Genomic DNA, 26,601 nt, shown 5'->3' with positions numbered 1-26,601 from the left:
CCAGGCTGCAGGCAGCTCCTGTCCATAGCAGACATTCTAACAATTGCCAGGAGGTCCGGGTTTAGGGCTCTCCAAAGCTGCCAGGAAATGTTCGTTTTCCTATTCCCCTGCAACCCATATGGAGGCTGCAAGCAAATGACCAGGACTAAGCTGCTGGCAGCGAGGCTAAAAATAGCTCAGAGCCAACAGCGAGGAGTTAGCAGGACTTGTTGCTAAGGAGACAGCCAGAGAGAGAGCAACCAAGCAGGAGAAGGTGTCAGACATTCACCAGGAGAGCAAAGGCTGGGCTGGGGGACGCAAAGTTGACAGGGGTCCAAGACTCCCACCTAGAGATGGTGTGCCTTCTGGCAGCTCCTGACGGCTGTTCAAGTGGGGTAAATATTCCCCCTGTCCCTCAGTACCTCATCTCCATGGCAACCATCAGGGCTGGGGTAAAGTACCAGCCCCTGGAAGGGAGGCCTCTGCCTGGAGCTGGTTGTTATGGCAACATCCCCCCTTTCCTGTCGTTCTCTCCCTCCTGGCTTCTCCTGAGGGATGAGGTGGGGGTCAAAACTGGGCTTAACCACTGGGACCAGGAAACACCCGCTAGGCGGTCAGGGGCTCCAGAGGCTCCTGGGAGCCCAGGAAGGCCCGTGGTTCCTTAGTGCTGGGCAGTGCATACTGTCCTCTCCCTTAGCCCTTCACAGGTGGCCCTGCCAGGAAAGTCCCCAGCTCATTAGGGTTTAACCCCATCAAGATCACCAGATTAAAAAATACAGATGTCTGGGTCCTGCCAACTTGGAGCAGCAGGCTTGGGTGGGGGCCAGGACTCTCTTTAAACCCCTGCAGGTAATTCTAATATCAGCCAAGTGTGAAGGCTTCAGAAAGCTCAGGCTGGGTGTTGGTTGTAGGTGAGTAACCGAGTCCTTGAGAGGACTGAGCTCACCAGAAGTGTCAGAGCTGCCAACGGAGAAGAGAGTGATCTAGAAAAGAGGTCCCCTCCCTCACCTCAATGCAGGTGTCCCAGGAGGGCCGCTGCCCCTCCTGGGCCTTTCCAGCTGGCTGACTAGGTCCTGAGCTGAAATCAAAAGCAATGGACACACTCTTCCCTGCGGCAGAGAGCAGAGGGTGGGGGCTGGGAAGCTTGCTCCCCAGAGAGTGCAGAAAGGTGGCAGCCCAGGCAGATGATTCAAGCGAAAAGAGAAATCCATCCTCAAAGGTAAAGCGAAAGGGTCACCATGGCAACTGTGGGGTGCCAGCCTGATTGATTGGGTCACCATGGCAACTGTGGGCTGCCAGCCTGATTGATTCTACATAGCCAGCCTGAACCTGGGCCCTGCAACGGAACCTTGACCCCAGCTCCTAAAAGCAGCACTTGGCTTGATGCCACAAGCCTGTCCCTGCTAACCAGATCTATTTCCCCTGAGCCAACTGTGAGCCTGCCTGAAACACACCTACACCAGGATAGTTAAGTTTTGGAGCACCTGCAATAGCCAGGCAGAAGGAGGGCCGGGGGTGGCGGGGCGGGGGTGGGGCGCAGTTCAGGAAGGTGGAAGCGATGAGCTGCCATGCTTTTGTTACTCATGGACTAATTGTGTGCCCAGGACTCACCACACATAAACCGCAGCCCTCATTCAAGACAGCATGCAATTAGATGGTAAATTATGTGGTGGTGACGCTTCCTACATGTGCTGAGGGAAATCAGAGGCTGCCAGAACCAGGAAAGGCAGGAAGATTCCAGGGATGAATCCCGGGGACAAATGTAACCCCCAAACTTTTCGGGCAGGATGGGCAGATCTGGAGGTCACCTGAAATCTTCCTGGTAGCGGATGGAGGGAAGGTTCAAGAAGCATGAAGTTGGCCAAATACATTTCTCCTTAGAGAGGGGCAGTGGCCTGGATCTGGTGTACTTGAGGGAATTCTCCTTGGCAGCGTCTAATGCAGAGGTTGCAGGATCAGCTAGAAAGCTAGTCCTTCCTTCTTGCTGCCTCCCTGTCTCTGCCCATCCTGTGTCTAGCCCAAGCATCCCCGAGTCCTCCCTACCTCCCAAGTCCTCCCTACACTTAGAAGGCCCAATCCACCAGGCCTCCCTGTGGGCTCCTGCTATACCTTCCTTATGACACCTGGCCAGCCATCTTCTGCCCATGGCCCCTGCAGCTCTGGAGCCAGTCCCCAGACCAGCCTTCCACCTGCTGTTCCGGGGATGTACTGTTCCTCTTATGTCTGGGGCCTGGGCAAGAGGCCAGGAGGAGACTTCAAGGGGCTGGGGGAGGCTGTGCTACACAAGCCTCATTTACCTGAGAAAATCAGCAGGAGGTGTGTGAGGGTGTTACTGTGATGAGGGGGTTCTAAGTGACCACCTCTCTTCTCCTACCAGTCTAATGGGTCTACAGACCACCACCTGCTCCTCACGGAAGGGCTCCGAGGAAGCTGGAGGGGCTAACACTCGGGGCAGAAAGAGCCTGAGGATAGGCTTGCTGAGTGTTGGGTGTTGTCGCCCTGGAGAAACCTGAGTCTGAGGAGCAGAGCCAGTCACACTCAGCGGGAGAGTGGGCCAAGAGGAACCCAGTGCACTACCCTTCCCCCACCCTTCTTCCAGAATCCAGGGGTCAGAGGAAGAAGCCAAGGGACCACCATTCTGATTCAGGCATGCAGACCCTCTCGAGTTTCAGGGTCCAAAGAAGATGGGAGGAGCCCAGAAGACTAACTTGGCTATTGCTGAAAGCAATGGGATGTCCGCCATCTCCATCCGAAAGAGAACATTTAAATCAAAGCCTTGAGTCCTTTCCGGCCTTCCCACCCCCAGGCTTGGAAAGTGAGAGCTGCAACCCCATCGCCACCTTCCAATCACCTGAAAAGCTAAACTGTCACTCAATTCACAATGTGATTAATCCGCCCCCGGGCAGTGACATTTAAACAGACAGCACCAGGTGACCCTAGTGGTTAGAGAGGGCCCCTCCCTGCAAGTGAAGCAGGGTGAGGGTTAGGTTTAATTCCGTTCATATCAGAGGCCTAGTGGTTCTCAAACACAGCCTGAGGAGGGGCTGCCCCAGAGACTGGCTTCCGTGGCTCAGAACAGGTCCAGGAGCCTGTCTCTGGATGCCTGCCCAGGTGACAGAGGGCAACGCGTACTCTTTAACACAATGACATGCTGTTGCTGTTGTTTTGCTAGCATCCCTGCCCAAGTTGGCCTCAATGTGACGTGACGGCACACTTGGGTCACAGCATCCTTTGGATGTAAAAACTAAGGTCAACTCAAATGTTCGCTGTCTGAACTTTTGCTGCCCTCCCCCTCCCCATTTCCTTGCAAATAGCATCAATTTTTAAACACACAGAGGAATGAATTGCTCTTTTTCTTCAGCGCCCGGTATGCAGACAGACACAGGTGCTGCCTCTCGGCTCACACGGGCTGGGAAGAGCAACAATGTAGAGAGCTGGTGCGGACCCTGTAAACAATACAACCGCACTCCTTGGCGCTGAGAGGTGAAACCGGAAAGGCCAGGGTGGGGGGCTGAAGTTAGAGAGAGCTCTGACTGACCACAGCAAGGGGTGGCCCACACCTGCAATCCCAGCACTTTAGAGGCGAGGGCAGGAGGATCAAGAGCTATGTCATTCTCAGCTACACAGTAAGTTCAAGGACAGCCTGAACTGACAACATGAGACAGACCCGGGAGTTCTCCAGGCCATCTGCTAGCAGAAGCTCCAACTCTCTACCTCTCCCTGTCTTGGTCTTGCTTTCCTTGCTCTGGGCCTGCCTGCCTACCTATTTCTACTGGTCCCCAAGGTCACTCATGGCCTAGAGCAAGTGAAAAGTACCCTGTCCTGCAAGAGAATCTTCCTGAGTGGTGGGTAGAAAGCTTGGGGATCACCCACCATCACAGGAGCCAAAGTGGGGGAAATGAGTTGAACTTTACTGACATTCAAAGCCTCCCCTTTCTGGCCCCGAGCCTGCTCCTGCTCCAGGATTCTGACCTCCCTCCACCCCAAATACCAGGTTTCTCCTTTCCTTGCCACCCTTCTGTGTGTCTTACTTTGCTGTGGCCCAGGCTGGCCTGGAGCTCACTCTGTAGCCCAGACTGGTAGTTCTCTCAATTCTGCCCTCCCTACAGGACCCTCAGTAAAGGTCAAACATAGCGCCCTCTGCTACGTCGACCTTGCCCGCCCAGCTCCTGCACACCCTTTCTCTGAGGCCCCCTGCACTGCACCAAGGTTTGGCATGTTAAAATGCACGCCGGGGGGCTGGAGCGATGGCCCAGTGGTTAAGAGCACTGCCTGCTCTTCCACAGGATCCAGGTTCAATTCCCAGCACCCCCATGGCAGCTCACAACTGTCTGTAATGCCAGTTCCACGGCATCTGACACCCTCACCCTAATGCACATAAGATAAAAATTAAATAAATTATAAAAATAAAATAAAATAAAATAAAATGCACGCCGGGGTTCTCTGTGCCCACAGCTACGGACTGAGCCTAAATTCTCACCCACGGCAGGAAGGACCGTGATGATCTAACCAGCAGCTTCCTCTCAGCTTTTCTCTCTCCTCACATATCGTCCCTAACCCGAGCTATGGTCCCCCCCTCTGCACAGGTCAGATCAGGTCTGCCTATAACATAGCCTGGCTCGAGCCTTGCAGCCTCCTCCGACATACAGTGTGTGGCTCTGGGGCACTCTGTGTCATGTCTGTCACTGGCCACCAGCACCATAAGCTGTACCTTTAGTCAACACTGACTTAAGTCCCTTAACTCTCTACTAGAACCCTAGGAGCAGACACCCCTGGGACCCCCCAGATCAATGGGCAAAATATTCTGTGTGTTGTTGCTGTTGTTCGTCTGTTTCCTTGGTTGCTTATTTTGGTTTTGTTTTTGGAGAAAGTCTGTCTTGGCCTGGAACTCAAGGTAGACCAGAACTTGCAACTCTCCTCTTGCCACTGCCGCCCAGCTGCCGGGGTTGCAGCTAAGTGTGCGTCACCATGCCCACCGCGGTCTCTTCTTCCCTGGGTGTTTTGTCTGTGAGTGTGTCTGTCACCACGTGTACACAGTGTCCATGGAAGCCAGAGAGTGCCCGACCCCCTGGGACTGGAGTTACAGACAGTTGTGAGCTGCCATGTGGGTGCTGGGCTAGAAGCTGTGTCCTCTGGAAGGCAGCCTGTGCTCTTCTCCACCCCACCACCCTACCCCCGTGGCCTCCTAAGATTTTAGTTATTTTTATTTTTAAATTATGTGTCTGTGTGTGAATGTGCAGGTGAGAGCAGGAACCCACAAAGGCCGGAAGAGCCCTGCAGATCCCTTGGAGCTGCAGGCACACTTGGGAGCCCACAGATGTGGTAGCTGGGCATCAAAACAGTCCTCTGCAAGAGTGGCCAGCACTCTTCCAACTTCCAAACTCTCTCCAGCCCCTAAGTTACACTTTCGGATGTGCCTACATGCCATCATATGTGTGCTCCGGGGAGAACTTAGGGAAACTTTTTCTCTCCTTCTATTACATATGTCCCAGGAACGGAGTTCAGGCTGTCAGGCTTGGCAACAAGTGCCTTCACCTGCTGAGCCATCTTTCTGGCCACACCCCAGGCCTCTTAGGAACAGTGCTGGGGGTTGAACTCAGGGCCTTATGGGTGCTAAGCACTTACTTTTTCCCCTTTCTTTTTGTTTCTTTTTGAGACATAGTTTCCCTATGACTATGGGAGATCCTGTTGAGTCTGGAACTCACTATATAGACCAGGTTGGCCTTGAACACACAGATCCATCTGCCTTTGCCTCCCGAGTACTGGGATTACAATCGTGAGCCCTGTATTCAGCTCTAGGCCTTTAGAATCTAAAACAACAGAGAAAGGAGTGATGGCACAGTGATGAAGAAGGGAAAGCAAGACTCTAGCTCCAAGCCAAAATGATCTACAAATTATTTTGTTTGCCTTCTCCTAAGGGAGCTTCATATATGCATCTCTATATCGTGAGCTCTAAGGCTTCAGTTGAGAGCTGATGTTTCCAGTTCCATGGGTGAGAAAGCCAGGCCTTCCCACCCCAGAATAAAAAAATGTCTAGAATTCCTGGAATTAGACAATCTATTTCTATCACATTACAAATCAGAAAACTGAATTGATCAACTAATCTGGGGCAGAAGCTAAGACTAGAAACCAGGACTCCAGAATTCCATTCCAACATTATCATAATCCAATTTTACAACATCAGACACACATTCAGGAGAAAACAGCATGTCAAGGGCAGGGCAAGGGCACAGGTACGTGGTGCTGGGAGGAACAGGTCTGAGTTCACAGGACGGCCTTCAGGGTCAGCCGACATAACAGGACATAACAGGGAGGGCATCAAGCTGGAGGGGCTCCCTTCTAGATTTAGGCCTGAACTTGGAAGACAATGCACTAAAGAAAATCAGGAAAGCCAAGCCAGGGTGGTGTGTGTGTGTGTGTGTGTGTATGTGGTATGTAGGTATGTATGTGTGTATATATGTTTGTGTGGTGTATATATGTGCATGTGGTCTGTATGTGTGTGTATGTGTGTGTTCACATGTGGAGGTCAGAGGACAACCCACAGGAGTTAGTTCCCTCCTTTCATCATGTGTGTTCTAGGGACCAAACTCCGGCAATCAGGCTTGGTGGCAAGTGTCTTTACCCTGAACAGTCTTGCTGAACTGATAAAGATATTTCTTACAGATCTTGGGGTTCAGGTCGGTGGTGGAGGGTGGTAGAGTGTGTGCTCAGTGTGCGCATGTACAGGACACTGGTTTCTGCCCTAAGCATCAAACCAAAAATAACCAGGATGTCCCCCAGGTCTGTGGTGGAGGAAGCTCACCCTCCTTCCCCCAGTTCATCTTAGCTGTCACCAGCAGCTGCGCCCTAAGTATGTTCACTGACCCTGCCTTATTTTCTCAATACTAAAAAGCGGAGGCTGTTCTGGAGGCTACTCTTTCGGTGCCCAGAAGTGAATGAATCCAGTCTGCAATCTCCAACTTTGGGTTAGAGACCAGCAGAGGCTACCCAGTTGCAGGACAGCCTGGGCTACAGTGGGAGACCCTGTTTCAAAACAAACAAACCCACCCAGACCAAAGCTGGGTCTTTTGCACCTGTAATCCCAGCATTTAAGACAAGGCAATAGTAGGATCAAGAGTTCACAGTTCCAAGGGTCAAGTTTCAAGGCTACCCTGGGTTGACTGAAACCTGTTTCAAGACAAACAAGGGCGGCCACCCCAGCCCATCCACTTATCACAGGGGCAGTCCTTTTGTGACAGTTTCCACAGCCTGGTGCAAAGGCCAGCCTAGGAGGTTCTTTCTAACCATGGCCTTCCTTCGTGGGAGCCCTTTTCAAACGCACCCGGCCTTTCGCTAAAGCTACTTGCTGTTTCAGCTGCAAAAGTCCCTAACCTCTCCAGGGTGGCCAGGCATTGCCTAAGGGCAAAAGTTGGGCGTGACGAGAGTGAGGAATGTTTGGTCAAGAAGCACGCCCTCCACCGGCTCAGGCGATCACACCTTGTTCACCTCATCCTCAGAGCCCTCCACCCAAGGGCCCCTGCTCAGGGGATGCCGAGTGATAGCTTATTAAATGGCGTATGGCCCACCCAAGAGGTGATCCTCCGGACACTCACGGGCTGTTCTTCCTGGGCAGGCAGGAAGCGGGCTGTCACAACCCCAGGTTGTAAGGCAAACGGAAGCCACATTTGTTAAAACTCCCAGAAGCAGCAGCAGCAGCACAAATGGTCAATAAACATATGAAAAGATAACTCAGCCTCACTTGTTATCTGGGAAATGACAATTAGAACCATAGCAAGACTCCCACTTTTCCCACCCACTCCATTAGCAGAGGGCAGCAGCTAGCTGGGATGAAGTCAGAATTAGTATGGCCCTTTTCCAGCAACTTGACAGATTTTATAGAATGCAGAACGCACACTCCGTCCACTCAGATTTCTCTTCCTAGGAGTTTGTCTTATGGAAGCCACAGAAGCACAGAGAAGCAGGCTAAGCCCAGCATGCCTGTGGACTCCACTTCGATCCCCAGCCTCGTCGGTTTGGAGGCACACAACTATAATCCATATATAGTGTGATCTTCAACTACATACTAAGCTTGGGCCAACCTGGGCTACCTGAGACCTCCCTCACACACGCCGAGGATGTGTACTGCCACAGCATGCCTGGATCTCAAAATACTGTGACATAAATGGCCAGCAGTCTGGTTAAATAAAACCATGGAAATTCACACAGTAGAAATAGAATAGTAATTATGTGGCTAAACTGGGCAGCCTTATTGTAAGCGAAAAACCAAACTGAAAATGAAAGTACAGAATGGTCCCCCTCATAAAAGCACAAACCTGTGAGGCAATGCTATATGTTTAGACTCACAAACAGAAAAAACAAAACAAATAAAACCCAAAAAACTGTTATATGCTGTTACATGTGTACAGCAGTTGTGTGTGTGTGTGTGTGTGTGTGTGTATGTACATATGATTTTAAGATAGTATCTTACTCTGTAGCCCAGGCTAGCATGGAGCTCATTAGGCAAACCCATTCTGGCTTTGAATCTGTGGTCATCCTGAATGCTGGGATCTCAGGCATGTATCATTATGTCCAGCGCTAAAGCACATTAAAGAATTAAAATAGTCGGGGGGGGGGGGTACTGTTTTAAAATAAGAATGTTTGTGTAAGACTTACATAATTTAAAGTAACTTTAAGAACAGGGGCCAGCTAAATGGCTCAGCTGGAACATCTGCCAGCTAGACCCAATGAGGTCAAGCCTTGCAAGGACTTGTGGAAGGGTAGAGGAGAAAACAGACTCCACAAAGCTGTTCCCGGACCTCTGCATGCATTCCATAGCATACTCATGCGCATACATACTAATAATTTGCCTGGTGAGGTAGCACACACCTTTAGCCTGAGCACTTGGGAGGCAGAAGGAGGAGGATCACTCTGAGTTCAAGTCCAGCCTGGCCCCTATAGAGAGACCCTGTTTGAAAACAGTAAACAACAATCAAGCTCCTGTCCAGGCCAGCTCTGCAAGGAGCTTTACATGTTGCACGTTTCTTATGAATCCACAGGGTTCTTCCTTCGTGCAGCCCACTCGGGGCCTGTCTGTCCACAGACTTTAGCTTTAGCTTGGTGCTTTGGTCTCAAACTCCAGAGGGGGGCCAGGAATCACCAAAGCCATCACTTGCACAGTACCTCCTAAGGTCTAGGAACAAAGCCCTCCCTCCCCTTCAGGAATGTGATGGGTTAATTCCCAGCTGGACAGACTGGGGTGGGGGCAGGGTGTGTCTAAAAGCCGGAGGGGGAGGGGAGGCTGGGACTCTCTGGCCAGGCCACAGATTGTTAACTATCACCATGTGATATCATCTGTGAAGTATAAGGATGCAAGAACCAGGGCTCAACCTTTAAGCTGGAGTCAGGGGAGATAACAAACATCCTAGAGCCTGCCTGGAATACAGGACTCCTTCGCCGAAGTGACTTAGAATCTGGTCAGGGTGAAAAGATTAATGGGTCAGTCCTACCATCCACTGTGGTGTCCTAACACTGGGCTGATTTTGGAGGGCACAGGGTTGAAACATTGGGGAACAGCCAGAGTCAGTGTATGTGATGGGGGCTGGGGAGCACTGAGGCATGAGGGAGCCACCGAGGTTCTAGAACAGAGCTTGATCATTTATTATAGCCTGGCCAGGAGACAACAGCTTCTCCTCTCCAGCAAGAATTCCCCCTCAGAGATACAGGAAATGGCCAGTTAATTCCTTATCACCTATTTTTACCTATTTTATCACCTATTTTTGTGCAATTTAAATTAGCTTACTTATTTACTTTTTAAGATAGGTCTCACTAGCTATGTAGCCCAGGGCTGGACTTGAACTCAGAGATCCATTGATCTTGACCTCCTTAATGCTGGAATTAAAGGCATGTGCCACCTCCTTAATCTTGGGCAGGTGAAAAGTATAGCTCCTACCCAATAGCTGAGATGTGAATGACCAGGGTGGAGGCCGGAGCTTCTATTTGTGTATGGTACTGAGACTGAAGCCAAGGCCTCTTGCATGCTAGGCAAGTGTTCTCCCTCTGATCTATACCCCTCGCCCCTGCCCCTGGAAAGTGGCTTTGGGGGTGAAAAAGTCCTCCTAGGTGAGGCAGATGCCGGGTGGAGGCTAGTGAAAGCTTTTAGCAGAGCACACAAGCCCTCTAGACTGGAGCTGCCATTCCTGAAAAGGCCTAGGGACTTCACAAATGAAGCAATCTCTGAAATGCTTCCCTCTCTCCTCCCCGAAATCCCAGTTCATCCTCTAAAAGCCCAGTGTTGCCTGTAGCTGATGAATTGGTCTGAAGCCTGTTCATAGCCCTGTGCTTTCTATAGGTCACTGAGTTCTCGGCGCTTCTGGCAGAAGGCTGGAGAAGATGCCTGAAGGAAGTTGTGAAGCTTGATGAGTGCTACCTTCCAAAGCTAGGAATGCTGGCTGAAGGTTGTGCCAGGGAAGCAGGTGCTTTAAGAGGCCTGGAGTGTGCTGGGGGCAGGGCAGGAGTGAGGAGAGCAGGGGGTGCGGTCAAGAAGTTAGATCTATGAGAGCTTTTTTAGCATATTAGGGAAAAATGAAGGTGGGCACAGAGGCCCAACCTCTGATCCCAGTACTTTGGAGGTAGAGGCAGGAAGATCAGGAGTGCAGGTGAGCCTTAGCTACATAGCAAAAAACGAAAACAGCAAACAAAAAAACCCCAAACCAACTACTCCAAAACAAGAAACACAGGTTAAGTGTTCAGTGGGTCAAGAAATGGGGGACCTAAGGATATCCCTAGTTAAGGAACATATCTATGCTGCTGAGAAATGTGTTAGTGTGAACTTCAAGGCCACCAGGAAGGCCCAGGGAAGAACATCAGAAAAGGTCAAAGGTTAAAGAGCAAAGCTGAGCCTTAGAAATGGAAAGCAGACGGTGAGGGTGTGTGAAGGGGGGTAGGGAGGTGGGTGGCCAGCTGGAAAGCTAGCTCAGCAGTTATGGGCACTTGTTCTTACAGAAGGCCCAGGTTCGGTTCCCAGCACCCACGTGGTGGCTTAAAACCATTTATAACTCTACTTCCAGGGGATCCCACACCATCTTCTGGCCTCTATGGGCACCAGGCACACATGTGATACACAGACATATATGTAGACAAAGAGAAAGCAGGCCTGGTAGCATCCATTTCTGCCCTGTGGTCTAGAAAGCTACCTATGTTCTACCGGCAGTCAGTCCTTCTCTGTCCATAGAGGATGGAGCATTCAGAGCCAAATTCTTTTTTTTTTTTTTAATTTATTTTATTTTGTGTGCATTAGTGTGAAGGTGTCAGATCCTTTGGAATTGGTGGTATAGACAGTTGTTAGCTGCCATATGGGTGCTGAGAATTGAACCCGGGTCCTTTGGAAGAGCAGACAGTGCTCTTAACACTGAGCCATCTCTCCAGCCCCCAGAGCCAAATTCTTAAGATTAGGAAACCTAAACTCTGATCAAGTGCTGCCCCTACTCCCCACCTGCCCTGGGGCCTTGTGGTCAGATCCAGGGACGAGCAGTCACAGCTGCAGATCTGTATACCTAGAAGATGGCACAGAGCTCACCTTATTGATAAAAAGCACCATTTGTTTGAAGGACTCCATCCTGTAGGTCATAGGCACCTTCAACAGTTCAAACGGAATCAACTTTTCCCGCTTTTCTCTTAACACTTAAAGACCCAGGGCCCTGGTGTTGCTGGGGGTAGGAATATGGTCAAATCTACAGCCTCACTAGAACAGCTTTGATAATTGCTGAAGCAGGTGACAGACACATACAGAACATACCTACACATTACGGATGTGTGTACAGATCTATGTATATTATATAATAAACTTATTTCCCTTTTCACTTTCCTGTGTTTAACAAATGTTCCTTTCCCCCCCCCCCCTCCCTGAGACAGGGCCTCACTATGTAGCCCTGGCTGGCCTGGAACTCCAGTGGTAGATAAAATTGACCTTGAACTCAGAGAAATCTACTGGCCTCTGCCTCTTGAGTGCTGGGAATAAAAACATGCATCACCTCACCTGGCCAATGTTCCTAACTTTTTTGTTTTGTTTTTAGGGGGTTGGGGTCTTGCTTACAGTTAGGGGAGAGAGGGCTTGGACTAAGTGGTGTTATACAGACCAACCTGGCTTCAAACTTGTATCTTCCTTCTCTCGTCTCCAAAGAACTGAGATTACAGGTGTGAGCCATCAATCAATCACACCTACCTTACCTATTCTTAATTTAAGTTTTAAAAATGTTTCCTACATTTATTTGTTTGTTTATATGTGTGCTGGGTGTGTGTGTGTGTGTATGTGTGTGTGTGTGTATGTGTGTGTGTGTATGAAGCACCTATGGAGGGTGGAGGAGTCGGTTCTTTCCTGTGTGAGACTTAGTAACAAGTGTCCTTACTGGCTGGGGCCAACTTGACCACTCAAATCTTTTAGCAGAAACTTAAAACTGATAAAAACGGATCGTCATTTTCTAGGAGTAGAAAAAAAAAAAAAAAACCTTTGTAATGTGGCTCCGGGTGGCCTCCTCATGCTGCTTGAGGGCCACCAGGCCCAGGCCACCCTCAGCCAGGCCCTCTGCCTCAGGGCTCAAAAGCAGAGGCACCTCATAGCTAAGGGTGAAGCGGAGCCACTGAGCCCCAGGTTTCCAGGAGAAGAGAGAGCGGCCTACTTTCTGAAGCTGCATCCCACAATCCCAGTGCTCAGAGATAAAGGCACCCGTCAGACCTTGGCCAGGCTGTCCTTCCTCCAGACTTTCAGGATGATTTCTGCCTTCCTGGATCCCAAAGGAACTAGAACCATGCCCCTTCCCCTTGTTTAGAACTTTCTCTCGGGCCAGGGGGCACACACTAGAATAGCCTGGGGTCAAGACCTTGTTTACTCTCCCTCCCTGAGGGAGTGGTGCCCACAACCCTACCTTCCCACAGCTGATCTTAGAGGACTGATGGGGGCTGGAGAGATGGCTCAGAGGTTAAGAGCACTGTCTGCTCTTCCGGAGGTCCTGAGTTCAATTCCCAGCAACTACATGGTGGCTCACAACCATCTATAATGAGATTCGGTGCCCTCTTCTGTCATGCAGATCTATATGCAAAATAGAGCACTCATATGTAAAATAAAGAAATAAAAAAAATTAAAAAAGAAATTAAAAAAAAAAAAAAAAGAGGACTGATGGCCACCTAGGTCTTTATCTGGATTCTGGACTATTTCCAGCTGCCTCCTAGATCCCACAGAAGTTTCACAGGAAAAGCACCAGCTCCTTCGGGCTGGTCCAATGTGGGGCATGCCCCCATCTGGTGCAGCCACTGTCTAGAGAAACCAGCTCTCCCAGACACACTTTCTCTCCTATGCGCCTCCTCAGACCCACGGTGGCAGCTCTTCTCTCACTGCCCCAAAAGGTGGCATTTCTGTACTGGCAATTCTGAGGCTCTGCCTCTCCGCCCTCTACTGAGTGGACTTCACAGACCCTGTCTTTCTGCGCCCAGAGCCCAGTCTCCAGCTGCTTGGCAGTCCACACTGAACTCTTGATTCCACCAACTAGTCCTCCAGCAGAGCAAACAGCACAGTCTTCACCTGTGTGTCCAGGCCCAACCTGACAAGTGTCCTTGCCACTGCTGGAGCAGTTCTCTGAACTTTCCACCACTATGCCCCTCCTCCCATCACCAAAATCCAGCGAACACTGTCCTGTCTCCACTGTTGCTACCTGCACCCAACTCTTTTCTCTTCGTGAACACCGTCCATGGCTCCTCCAGACACTTACAGAGTGGAAATGCCCTCTCTTCCAAGAGACCTTTCTTGTCCACCTGCAGGCCCTACTGACTCTTTAATTCCCCCCAGGTTTGTTCTTCTCGCCCATCAGGGCATCGATTCCACAAGGGCAAGGGCGCCATATGCACAGGGCCTACCTATATGCACACATACCTCATACTACCCCGTGTACAGCTAGCACCCCAAAAACATGACGGACGGACAGCTGAACCATATACCGCCTAGTAGCAGTGTCCTGGAAATTTAGGAGTTAACCCAAGGGGAAAACTCTCAGCTATAGCCTGATAAAAGTCCCAGAGGGCAGCTAGAACCGACTTCTGGGTTGCTAGTTTCACACTGGGCACCATGCAGACCATCTCACCTCCCTTTTCCAACGTGCCAGCCACTCGTCCCGTTTCCGTTTGCTGATGTAGTAGGGGTCCCCTGCTTGGAAGGTGAGTCTTGGCATGGGCCGCTGACGGAGGCTGGACTCCCAGCCCAAGCCACCCCGCAGTCGGCCCCGGGAGCCCTAGGACAGGGAGACAGATAGGTATTAAGGTGGGCACAGACACCCCTGCAGGGTTTGCCCCTCCGGGAGGGGAAACTGAGAGGGGTCACTCATCCCAAATGGAATATGGAAATTCTGGCTCCTGGCCAGAGGGGTTGAGGTCAGGGTGCTGCGGAGGGGTTTAGAGTTGATAGGGACACGTGAGCAAGGCAGTGAGGGGAAGTGCTTGATGTCTGGAGGGGGGTGAGCTGGCTGGCTGCCTGTCTAGGGGACTTCCAACCACCACCCCCACTTCCTCTCCTTCTCTCACAAAGGGACACCAAAGATGGGGCAGGGACCCACCCTCGGGCCCCCCTCACACACACTCGCCACAGTCCAGTCAGAGAGGTGGCTTTCTTCTAGAATCAGGATCCACAGAGCCCCCTGGGGGTGAGGAAAACACTTGCCTCCATTTTCATGGATTCGATGTTGGTCTGCTTCTGTTCTTTGCCTGCAGAAAAGGAAGAACAAGGGGACTGTCGATGGAGTCACAGGTGGCTCAGGGGAGCCTGGGGACCTCCATGGGGGTCGGCATCCTCCTGGTCTCTGTGTGTCATCCGTGCTGGCCTACAACATACCAGGCTGGCTCCCAGGACTTGGAACAAGGGCTACAGCAGAGAGAGCTCCTGGCCCTGGTTCCAAGCCCAAGAACACAGGAATACAAGAAAAGTCAGAGCCCCAGATCCTGGCCCATGAACCCTGGTCTCGAGAGCACAAAAGGGGCTTCAAAGTAGCCATCATCTGCTGCTCCCCTCCAGTCCTCAGTCAGAGCAGGGAGCGGGAGGGTGGAGGGGCAGAGTACAAGGGACTGAAGAAGCCAGGCTGGGTTCAGATCTCTGTGTGGTGTAGCAAAAGGTGCCCAGACACAGACACTGGGGCAGCTGCAATAGATGCCGGTAAAACAGCTCCATCTTTCACCTATAAACAGTTTGAATGCTATGACCCTCTTACCAACATGTCGACTGTCCTCAACTCCTGATCCTTCCTCAGGTCAAGGATGTTAAGTTTCAAACCCAGGACAAGTGGCTGAGGAGCCTATTTAACATCAAAGTGGACCTGGCCCCCAGGTTCTCCCAGCACCCCTCAGTCCCTACCTGTTATGGCTGGCATACCCAGCTCTCTACCCTGAACTTTCCACCCCAGGGGCTAGGCTGCCCCTCCCCCAGAGGCTCTTCCCTATGTAATCCAGACATCTTGGTTACCTGCTCTCTCTCTGCCCCTTTTTTTTTTTTGGCCTCATGGCCCTGTAGTTGGTTCCCCTCTCTTCCTTCCCCTCTTCCCACATGGTTCAGGATCAGGGCTATGCTAGGCTCTCACAGATGTGTCTGCCTTTGGCTATGCTCTCCCTTATATCTACAACAGACGTTCTCCTCCACCATACCTAGAGCAGTCATGTCCTTTCCTCCTTCCCTCCCTCCCTCCCTCTCTCTCTCTCATTCAAAGATCTAGATTTTTGTTGTTGTTATTTTGTCTTTCAAGACAAGGTTTCTCCATGTAGCCCTGGCTGTGCTAGAACTTGCTCTGTAGATCATGCTGGCCTCAGACTCACAGAGATCAGCCTCCCCAGTGCTGGGACTAAAGGCGTGAGCCATCCAGCTCAGTTTGGATCCTAACTGCTTCAGTGTGAGCCCCTGACCTCTGTTATTTCTTCACGAATACAAAGTGACAGTGAAGTATGTTCTAAAGATTCTTGTGGGCAAGGGGAGCATGGACCAGGGCTTGGTATACAGTAGGTGCTCAATACATGTCAGCCTGCTTCCCTTCTCTAAGGGAATCCCTGTTGCATAAATTTCTCTGTTCTTCTGGCTTTTCTCAAAGTTCCTGGACTGGACACTGATTCCAGTTCCAGGGAGGGACAGCTGGGCTAGGAGCAGCAGTCCCCACAGCGCCATCTTTAGGAAGCATTCTCTGGCCTTGTCTAGGCCCCAAAAGAGGGGAGCTACGGCTTCCTGCCATTTCTGCAAGGCCGCCAGGCTCCTCTCCCAGCCGGCTCTGCGGCAGCTAGGTTTGGCTTTTCCTACCAAGGGGGGAGAATTCAGCCGCCTTTCTTTCACCTGGGCGCCTGAATTCCTTTCTCTAAGGCTGAGAAAATACAGGGCTCGGGCCGGGAGCAGGAAGGTCACTAAGGCTGGCTCATGTAGCTTGGTGTGTATGGAAGGGTGGGGGTGCAGAAACAAAGAGCCCGAAACGGAAAAAACAGGCCCTGCTGCATCTCCCAGCTCAGGAGCGGAAACCACCCGTAGCATTTATGGCTCCAAATTTTCAGCCTGGACCTCTCCCTTCTGTCACCAGACCTAGGGCTCCTCTCTGCACCTGCCCAGAGCGCCCTGGACAGCCACGCGTGCCTTGCTCCATATACGGGGGAGAAGGGGGGGAGAGCAGAGCCCCTGCGGGCCACCCCGTGGGCTGTGGACCCCGTGGCAGGCAGGCGTGTGGCTGGGCCTCGTGGAAGCAGTGTGTGGGAGGAGCGTGGTGGCTGTCCCCATGTGGGGGGGGGGCCCTCCCCCAGCACAGGGTACGGTGCGTGGTGGTTGGCCTTTCAGGCAGATCTCACCCGTCACGCCTCTGCCTCTTCCTCCCTGCTTCCTCCAAGTCTCTCCCACCACAGTCAGCTCCCCACTTTCCACCGGGTCCCCCCTCGGGCCTGCCCTGGGCCTCCCACCTCTCCGGCTGGCCCCTCCCTTCCTCAGACCTCGGGGCTCGGCCCAGGGGCTGCCAGGAGGGGGCGCCTGCCCTGGATCGCGGCCCACGCTCCTGCTGAGGTTTGCAACAGCTGCAGCAAGCAAGCGGCCTGAGGGTGGTGAATGAGCTGACCCAGGCTATTGGGCTGTCTATTGGACCTCGGAGTTCCTGCATACCGCCCCGCACACCCAGGTGGCTTTTGGCTACGTTTACCAGGAGTGATTTGTTCATTAGAATACAAGAAAATTTGAACTGAACAGAAGATAGGGTTGAGGGTTGCTGAGTATTTCACAAGAGGAGACAGAGGTCGGGTGAGCAGGGCAGTCACCAGATTTCGGGGCTCCTAGCTCCCAGGCGCACCACCTCTGTTATTGCCTGTTCCCACTGCCAGTCCTCCAGCCCCAAGGTCTCCCAAACGGAGACTTCCTGAAACAGTTTCCAACTGGCTTCTTTCTGGAATTTTTTCCTTGACAGACTGCGCATGCCCACGTGAGTGCTCTTTCTTGCTCTCAGTCACACACACACTCACACTCACTCGCGCGGGGGCGCGCACGCATGCACGTGCACGCACGCACTCACTCTTTCCGTCTCCAGCCCGGCCAGCAGACCACAAACTGGCTGTCTGAGAATGCTGGGACAGTCACCGGCTCCCCGAGGGCTCCCTCTGCAGCCTGAACGCGCCTGGCTCAGACCCAGGATCCAGCGGCCAGGTGGCTGTGCGCCTTCCAGAGTGGCCCTGGAGGATGGGAACGTGCTTCCAAGGCACCTCTCAGGTCCTGGGGACAGGGGAGGTCAGGGGCTTCAAGCATGTTGGTCAGAGATGATCCAGCAGGGACAACCCTAAGTTCTCTTTATAATGAGACAATATCCCAGTGGCAGATGCTAGACTTAATACAAACGTGGTTACTGGCCCATATTTGTCCCCGTGTTTGGGTCTGAGCAGAGCAGCCTTTTGCTGACTCTCACCTACTCCTCTGTGAGCAGGTTTCATGTCCCCAGGTCTGGCCTCCAACTCTGTAAGTAGCTGAGCATGACCTTGAACTTCTGATCCTTCTGCTTCTACCTACCAAGTTCTGGGACTAAAAGTATGAGCTACCACGCCTGGCTTCCCCATAGGAAAACCACTGACAACAAGGTCTTCCTCACACGGCAAAGGCTGGACTGAGAGATTTCTCAGAAGGCATGGGGTGGGTTCTGATACTACACTTCCCAGGCACCACTGGACACAGCGGGCCCTCAGCCCCCCAGAGCCCTGAGGGCAGAGGCAGGCGGGTTTCCAGGAAAGACAGAGGGAACTCCCTGAAAAGAGCCTTGGGGTGAGGGGAACTATGGCCGAGTCTCTTCCCTCTTCAGGGGAGCACACATTGTAGCTGCCTGCTGGAGCTTCGGCCAGCCTCCACACACCAGCACACAGCCAGAGCCTCCAGGAGGCCACCGCCCACTTCTCTTAGATATCTAGGGTCACCAGGAGTGCCCCGGAGGTCAAATGGAAGTTGAGATTCAGAGTATGCCTATCCTGCTCAGATCTTCCGGTCCCCAGCCCAGGTTATCAATCCTTCTTTAACATTTCTTTACTTCTTAGACCTCTGGCATTTGGTCATCTCCCTCCCTCTCTACAGATCTACTCTGCTCATCAGAGCGGGCCCGCTTCCTCCCCACATCTGCAGCAGCCTCCTAACCTCTCACCCCACTTCCCGGTCCTTTTGAACCACGGGGGAAGCTAGATGGAAAGTCCTCTTTTCCAATCGCAGCCTGTTCAGCAAGCCTTGAGAAGGCAGCCAGGAAAGCCTGGTTTGGCCACCTGCCACCTACTGCCTGCCACATCCTTCCGCCTGGCTCTCTCCATTCCAGTCCGGTGGCTTCTGTCAGGTCCCTGATGCCCTGTTCTGTCTCACCTTGCAACCAGTCTGTCCTCACTACCTTCTTCCCCCAGCCCTCACATGACCGGCTGCCGCACATCCCTCCAGTATGACAGAAGAGCTGGGGCCAGCCTAGGCTCTGATGGCCTAGCTCCTATGGCACTGTGTTTCTTTACCCTAGGAGCACTGGCCTCTGTACAGGACAGCACATTTGGTTTTGTGATAGTATTTTGTTTCGTATTTGAGAGAGGAGGCTGGCCTAAAATTGAGAGGCCTAAAATTGAGAAGATGACCTTGAACTCCTGACTTCCGTCCTTCTCCCAAACCCTGAGATTTGGATACTATGCCAGTTACTTACTACACTGCTCAGGGATTAAGCCCAGGGCTACTTGTCTAGCCCTAATGACACATTTGAAAGGGCAGAGTCTCTAGCCAACTGTGAGGTCCTTGAGGACAAGAGCCAGGTTTCTGTTCAGGATGGTTTCCACAGCCTGGCACGGGACCTGGCACACGCCAAGCATGTTTAATGAACACTTGTTAGTTGACTGAGTGTCTAAGAACTAGAATGCAGACAGGGAAACCCTGAAGTTCAATAAACCCTCAAGGTCAAAGAGCAGCCTTAGAGCTCTGGCTCCATCCTGCTAGGTGGGAAAGACCGTCCTGGCCCTGGGCAGCAACTTGGCACCCGCAGTGGTGTGATCCCAGCACTCCGGAGGTGAGTCACAGGAGACAGTATCTGGCTAGGAAGGGCTCTGAGCTCTCCAGCATACCTGCCACTGTGAACTGCAGGGAGCCATCTCTCCTTCCTCTCCTCTCTCTTCTCAAGCTCTCTTAACACTCCTAGGAGGCCTGGATAGCTTGAGAGCCACCCAGTACACACACCAGAGCAGAGCACAGAGGCTCAAGAGCAAAAGCTGACCAGTCCTGGGTTGGAGAGGTAGCTCAGTGCTTGCCCAGCAATCGTGAAATCCTGAGTGCAGTTCCCTGGGGCCCAAGCCCCATACCCACGTAAAACAGGCATGGACAGCCAAGATGACTCAGCAGATAAAGGTGCTTGCCGCCAAACCTGACAATCGGAGTTTGAACCCCATCCCAGGTATTTACAAGGTAGAAGGAGAAAACAATCCAAGTTGCCTTCCTTCCTCATGTATACTGTGGCAAGCTCAAGTGATACACACACACACGTAAATAAAATAGGTGGTGCATGGTTGTTCAGTCCCAGGACTCAGGAGATGGAGGGAAAAGGGATCAGAAGTTTGAGGTCAGGGCCAGGCAACAATGGTGCATGCCTAGAATCAGAAAACAGAGACAGGCAAACATCTGAGTCTGAGGCCAGCCTGGTCTACATAGTGAGACCCTTAAAAAAAAAAAAAAAAATATATATATATATATATATATATATATATATATATATATATATATCCATGAACAAAAAGTTAAGTATTGGAAGCCAGAGGCCAGGTTTGAGGCCACGAACGAGTCACTTTCTAAGCTGTGCTTTCTCCCTGGACCTAAGATGGTGCTAGTAAAACCTCTTGAGGGAGACCTTGGAGGACCAGATACAACAACAAAATGCAAACTGCCCCAGAGTGTGCTTTGCACGTCGCGGAGTATCATAAATATTTGCTGAATAATGAATGAAAGATATTTCAAAATAAGTTTGGAAGCCTCTTTTCTGGAAATATTCCCTCTTCTGCATAAATATTAGGTTTGGATTCATGCAAAATGAGTTATGCCAGTTAATCAATTTACTCATCCCATCATACACACTTGGAAGGAACACTTTTTGAAATCAAAATGCACATATGCAAAACAACCTGGCAGGGCCCCGGAGGATCAAATGTGATAATGGAGGAGGAGGCGCTGTGTAAACTGTGAAGCCCGGTACAAATGCTAGCTGTCCTCATTACTCACTTGTTTACAGCTTGCTTGGCCCTGAAATCTCTGGCTTAACCTGAAAGAGAAAAGCGGGCAACTTTCCAAAATTCCAGGGCTGGGCCACAGAGTCCCCAGATGGAGAGCCCCGAGCAGGGCCGTGCTCAGACGGCCTCCTCCGGCCGTCCCCTCAGTGTCCACTGTCACAACCAAGTTGACTATGCAGTCAACCAAGCCACGGCGTGCCAGGCAAGGCCTCTGCCCTGGGACAGGCAAACGTGGCATCTGTTGTCTTCAGGAGCCAAGGCAGGACATGCGTAAGAGTAAGCAGGCCAGCTGGTAGTGGAGGGAAACTGAGGCACACAACCAGCCTACAAAGAAGGAGGGCACTGATCACCCCAGTCTAGCATCCCCTGACATCGTGCAAACCCACTGTTGCCTGTTGCCAGAGCCGGCTATTTTTCCCCCCAGGAAGAGCCAAAAACTCCAGATTTTCATGTGGAATTTCTTGATTTTTTTTTTTTTTAAATGCTGGCAACTAATTTTTTAACTGTTTAGCACACTAGGTGTGCCAAGTAACCATGGGCACAGGCTGTGTTTGTCCAGCAGCTTCTAGGCCATTGCCGGGGCAAACATGGTCAGCTCCTACCTTTGCCCGTCCTCCTGAAACTTGCCACACACCCGTGTCTGTGATCCTTACGGGCTCAGAGGGCCCAGAAGAGGCCTGCCTCAGGCTTGGACTCACCCTCTTCCCCAGAGGCTCCACGACCCTCCTTGGTTGCACAGCAACCATTCTCCACAGCTCTGGAGGCTTCCGGTGGGGTCTCAGTTCCCTCTCCTTCAGCTGGGGCCCCACCCTTCTGCCCTGCAGCTGGGCTCCCCTCCTCAGGTTGGGGTTCACTCCGCTTCTCCAAGTCTCCATTGGGTAACAGATCTGAGGGGCCAGAGTCCTGGGCCATGGGCTGAGACTTGGTGGTCACTGCAGGGTCCTTGGGGGTGTCACTGCTCTCCACCTAGAAAGATGAAGAAGGACAAACAGAAAGGATTAGACCTTTGAAAGCTTAAGGGATTTGTGGGAGCCCAGCAGGTGGGCCAGCCTGGTCCTACCACCTGTGGGATACCCCACTGTACCCCACCTCACTAAGACTCTGGCTTCCCAGTTCTAAACAAATGATCCTGCAACCAGCGATGTAGCCAGATGGTAGAGCGCTTATCTGGAATGGATGAAGCCCTGGGCATAATACCCAGTACCATGGCCACCAGGTAGAGAAGCTCAGGGTCCTTTTCAGCTACATACTGAATTTGAGGGCAGGCAGGGCTACATGAGATCCTGTATTAAAAAACTAAGAGCAAGGCTGGCGAGATGGCCCCATAGGTAAAGGTGCTTGCTATGCAGGCCTGGTTACTTGAGTTCGGTCCCCACTCTGCAAAGTTGCCCTCTGACCTCCCACACACTTGTGTGTGTGTACCCATATACAGCTGAACACAGTGAATGAAAACATAACAAGAAACGAAAACAAAACAAAGATGTTCCTCATGTTCCATCTTTGAAACCTCCTCAGGAAATTCGAATGCCACCAGATCAATTCCAGACGCCTGAGGTTGGCCTGACTTCAGCTCTCATGGCCTTCCTCCTGTGTTCCCATGGGGGGATGGGAGGGGCGGGAGTATCAAAGAGGCCCTCCATAAGAGGAATGCTCTTATGAGCTAGCCTCACAGCTCTATTCCCCAACTCAGGCCCCATCGCTTCTCAGACCACGGCTCACCAAGGCCCCAAGCAGTCTCCAGCCTGTGCAGCAACTACCCTGGGCACAGGCCTGCCTAGAAGGACAATAGCTGCTTCTCCCACTGGGGCCTGAGATCAGACCCACTAAGGCTCCAACTGGTAGAAATCAAATCATTAATCTCTCTGGCTGTCCTCACATGTCCCAGAACCCCACTTCCTTCTAGTATCTCTCGGCCTTCCTGGGAAGCAAAGAAGGAATCCAAGGCTCATTTATCCGCTGTCATCTGCTTGGAAAGAAAAGGTGCCAGAGAGCTTGTGATCTCTGCCCCCTACTTCCAGTGTGTGTGTGTGTGTGTGTGTGTGTGTGTGTGTGTGTGTGTCTGCATGTCTGTGTGTCTCTATTCTTGCTCATCTGGAGGAAAGTGTTGAGCATCTCGGAAGACTGGAGGTGCTTGCTTCAGGGTCAGCTACCTTCACAGGCATGAGGGCATGCTCAGCAACCCTGCAGTTGCAAAATGCTCAGAGGCAGGAAGTACAGATCCCAGGCAGAACTGGCTCAGCAAGGTCCAGGTGAGACATGAGCCGGGCATGGTGGCACGTGCCAGGAACCCCAGCATTTGGAAGGTAGAGACAAAAGGATCAGGAACTCAAGGTCACCCTTAGCTACATGGTGAATTTGAGGCCAGCATGAGACCCGGTTTCAAAAACCAAAACAAACAAATAAAAAGAAGGCCATTTTCCACCTGTCAGGTGACAGTGCTTAATCAATGGATACTCTTTTGTTGTTCTTTGTTTCAAAGGGTCCAGGCTGGCTCTGAACTCATTATGTAGGTAAGGATGACCCTGAACAGGGACAGGTACAGTGGCAGAGGCCAGCCAGGACAACATAGTGAGAGTCTATCTCAACAAAACAAAATAAATACGTAGCTTTAATTAGTAATGAGACCTACATTAATACATCTCTGTGTGTCAGGGTCACATTTAGCCCGGGCTGGCCTCAAACACAATACGTAGCTAGGGGTCACCTCGAACTCCTGATCCTCTTACCTCCATTACCTGAGTGCTGGGATTACAGGCATGTACCGACACACCCAGTTTATGTGGTGCCGGGAATTGAACCCGGGGCCTTGTACTTCTAGGCAAGTACTGTACCCACTAAGCCAGATCCCCAGCCCTGTAAAAATCTGAGCTACACAAATCAAAATGTTAAAAGACTGAAGCTAAGCTGGCAAGATGGCCCAGCAGGTAAAGGTTCTTACTGCCAAGCCTGAAGACCAGGGCTACAAGACAGAAGGAGAGAACCAGCTTCAGCAAGTTATCCTCTGACCTACATGAAAGTCTCTCTCTCTCACATATACACACCAAATAAATGTAAACAAAAACGATTGGAGAAAATAATTGTTTTAAAGGTTAAAGCTCCTATATTAATGCCCAAGTATTTTTTTTTCCCTGAAAATAATTAGCAGCTTGATAAATATCCTTTTCACACTCCATCCTCACTCCCCAAACAGGATCTCACCATGTGGAGTTTCAATCCTACCAACCACGTGGTGGCTTACAACTGGAACCCCAGTCCCAGGGGCCCAGTGCTCTCTTCTGGCAGCACCACGCATGTACAAGGTGATCACACACAGTGACAAAGCACTCACAGACATAAAATATTTTTTAAAAACAAAATAAAACAAGGTTTCGTATAGCCTAGGCTGGCTTCAAATAAGCAATGTATCCGAGGCTGGCTTTGAACTCCTGATCCTCCTGCTTCTGCGTGCCAAGTGCTGGGATACCATGTGTGGGCTATAGGGCCGGGCTACCTTTTTGGACTTCTCTCAGTCACACGTAGATTACTCTTTTATCCACACAGTCACACCCACAGCGAGATCCAAGATTGTGTTTTATCATGCTCCCCAGAAGGCTCTATGGCTGACTTCTCCCCTGACACGCACGGCGGCATCCCTCCACACCCGTGCATTTGGCTCTGCCTCTCGGTTAGCGGATGCTCTGTGACTCACGCCAACCATGGGTACTTGGCTGATCTGCTTCCTGCTGCAGTGAGGCCCACCACTTCCAGTTCCCTAGAGCTGAGCGGGAGGATTGGCTGGGCTAAGCAGAGAGAGGTGCCACACTCCCTTCAAAAAGGCTGCAACCCAGCACATAGTCCGAGAGGCGCAAGCTGCTGGCTGGCCCCTGACCTCAGCCTCCGTCTAAGGGCTGGGATGGGAACTGTGAGCCCACTGCTGTCCGGTAAGGAACCCTGAGGGGTGGTCCACAGGAACCAAGTCCTTGGGAAAGACCAGCAAACCCAGTTGTCCGCTGAAGGTCCCACCTCCTGAGGAGCCCAGCAGCTGGCCTCGCTGGCCTACCAGTCTACACCTCAGGCTCTTCATCTGAGAAAGAGAAAAATGGTGAGACGCTGCATTACTGCATGCCTCAGCAGCTGGGGCTTCCAGGAGGCTGCAGCAGGAAGAGGAAATGCCCGGTGGGCGGGAGAAGGTCTCCACAGGCCTTGCCAGACTGCTGGGCAGCTACATGAGGGAAAGAGGAGCAAAGAGACGACCGCCCGCTTCTTCGGCACCCCACCCCCACCCCATGTGTCTGATCCACTTCACCTGAAACTGCACCTTGCACCTTCCATGTGTCAGTCTGTCACTCTGCAAGGCTGAGGTGAGTCACGCATGAGAGAAGGGCATGCCTCATTGCCCTGGCAGACACTTTCCAGGGACCAGTGGTGCCAGCTACCACAAGGCCAAATGCACTTCAGGGAGGTGGGCCCAGGCTGCACTTGGACAGAGCCAATCTCTCACGGCCGCTCGCTCTCTTAGCCACTTGCTGCTCCCACAGAGCCACTTGAGACCAAATTAGAGGCTTACTTCTTGCCTGAGGACCACACGGCCTCTTCACCCGAGGACTCACTTCCTATTGCTGCCAACGCCACAGCCCAGGGAGCCAGAGGCGCTAGCTCTGGGAGCCAAGCTAGTCCAGCGCCTCTCTGCCTGGCCCCGCAGTCTCGCAGTCACACTGCAAAGGCGCCTCCCACCAGCCCTGCCCAGACGATCCCCTGTGCTGTAGCGTTAGATACACCCGGAAGTAGGAGCCCGGACACGGCGGGGTGAGTGCAGTGGCTGAAAGTCCCACCCCTCCTCCTTGGTCCGCATCATCCTCCCCGCTCCCTCCTGATGCTGGGACTTAAACCCAGGGCCTTCCTTGTGTGAATGCTACCCTCGAGCTGTATCTCCAGCCCCACTGCCACCACCAAGCTCTCTTCCTAAGCACCCTCTACTGCTTGACTCTTCGGTTCCAATTTTTGTTTCATTTTTTTCACATAGTCCAGGATAGCCTCACCTAGTCCAGGCTGGCCTCCATCTCCTGATCCTCACCTCCCCACCACTTGCTCTCCTGAGTGCTGGGATTACAAGTGTGCACTACCGCACTCAGTGATTACGAGCTGGGGGCGGGGCGCTGAGCTTCGTGCATGCTAGGCAGGCACTCCACGCGCTGAGCTCCAGCTCCAGCCCACCACCCCCTTTCCTTTTCTGGTTCTGATAAGTAATGAGTTGGCCACTGACCCGGGGTTCAAAGGAGCTCATGACTCCTACGCCATAACCAACCCTGCTTCTCTTTTTTTTTTTTTAATTTTGGTATATTGATACAAATCCAAGTTTATTTACTTATTTATTTACTATGTATACAATGTTTTGTTTGCATGTACATGCCAGAAGAGGGCATCAGATCTCACCATAGGTGGTTATGAGCCGCCATGTGGTTGGGAATTGAACTCAGGACCTTTGGTAGAACAGCTAGTGCTCTTAACCTCTGAGCCATCTCTCCAGGCCCCCAACCCTGCTTCTTAACCCCCAGAACCCTGAACTAAGTATGGCCCCTCCCTAGGGCTCTTGGGATATGGGTAACTGGGCAGAGTAACTCCACCTACAGGAGCCACCCAGAAGAAAGGAATAGGGTCTGCAGTCAATGGACCAAAGCTGCCCTCCAGTTTCCAGGGAGGAGCTGGGCTCGCTAAAAGGGGCATTTTGAGCAGCAAGACCTGAGTCCCTGAGCTCCCTCCCCTCCCCCAACCCATCGGCTCCTGGACTCCCGGAACACAGGGGATTGGTTTGAGCCAGGTGGATGTACCACGGAGTAGGACCCCAACCGCACCCCATGAATATTCCCAATAGCTTCATTAGCAAAGACTAGGCTAAAAGTACCAACA

The 26,601-nt window shown here is 51.9% G+C and overlaps 1 protein-coding gene across 8 annotated transcripts in view; it reads right to left on the bottom strand.

The window, feature by feature from the left end:
* Window positions 1-26,601, bottom strand: part of Dnmt3a (DNA methyltransferase 3 alpha) — a 106,276-nt gene that overhangs the window by 25,335 nt on the left and 54,340 nt on the right. For 6 of the 8 annotated variants that reach the window (XM_060365227.1, XM_060365226.1, XM_021648280.2 and 3 more), the window contains exons 4-6: window positions 21,414-21,681; window positions 14,660-14,703; window positions 14,088-14,234 (exon numbers count right to left, since the gene is read on the bottom strand). In XM_060365227.1, the coding sequence (XP_060221210.1) occupies window positions 14,088-14,234; window positions 14,660-14,703; window positions 21,414-21,681 (459 nt within the window). Of the gene's footprint in view, window positions 1-14,087; window positions 14,235-14,659; window positions 14,704-21,413; window positions 21,682-25,000; window positions 25,196-25,261; window positions 25,410-26,601 lie in introns of those variants that run through there. The other 2 variants (XM_060365229.1, XM_060365231.1) reach the window with 2 other exon arrangements.

The sequence above is a fragment of the Meriones unguiculatus genome, chromosome 1 (assembly GCF_030254825.1).
Source record: "Meriones unguiculatus strain TT.TT164.6M chromosome 1, Bangor_MerUng_6.1, whole genome shotgun sequence".
Lineage (NCBI taxonomy): Eukaryota > Metazoa > Chordata > Mammalia > Rodentia > Muridae > Meriones > Meriones unguiculatus.
This window is presented reverse-complemented; position numbering and strand designations above follow the sequence as displayed.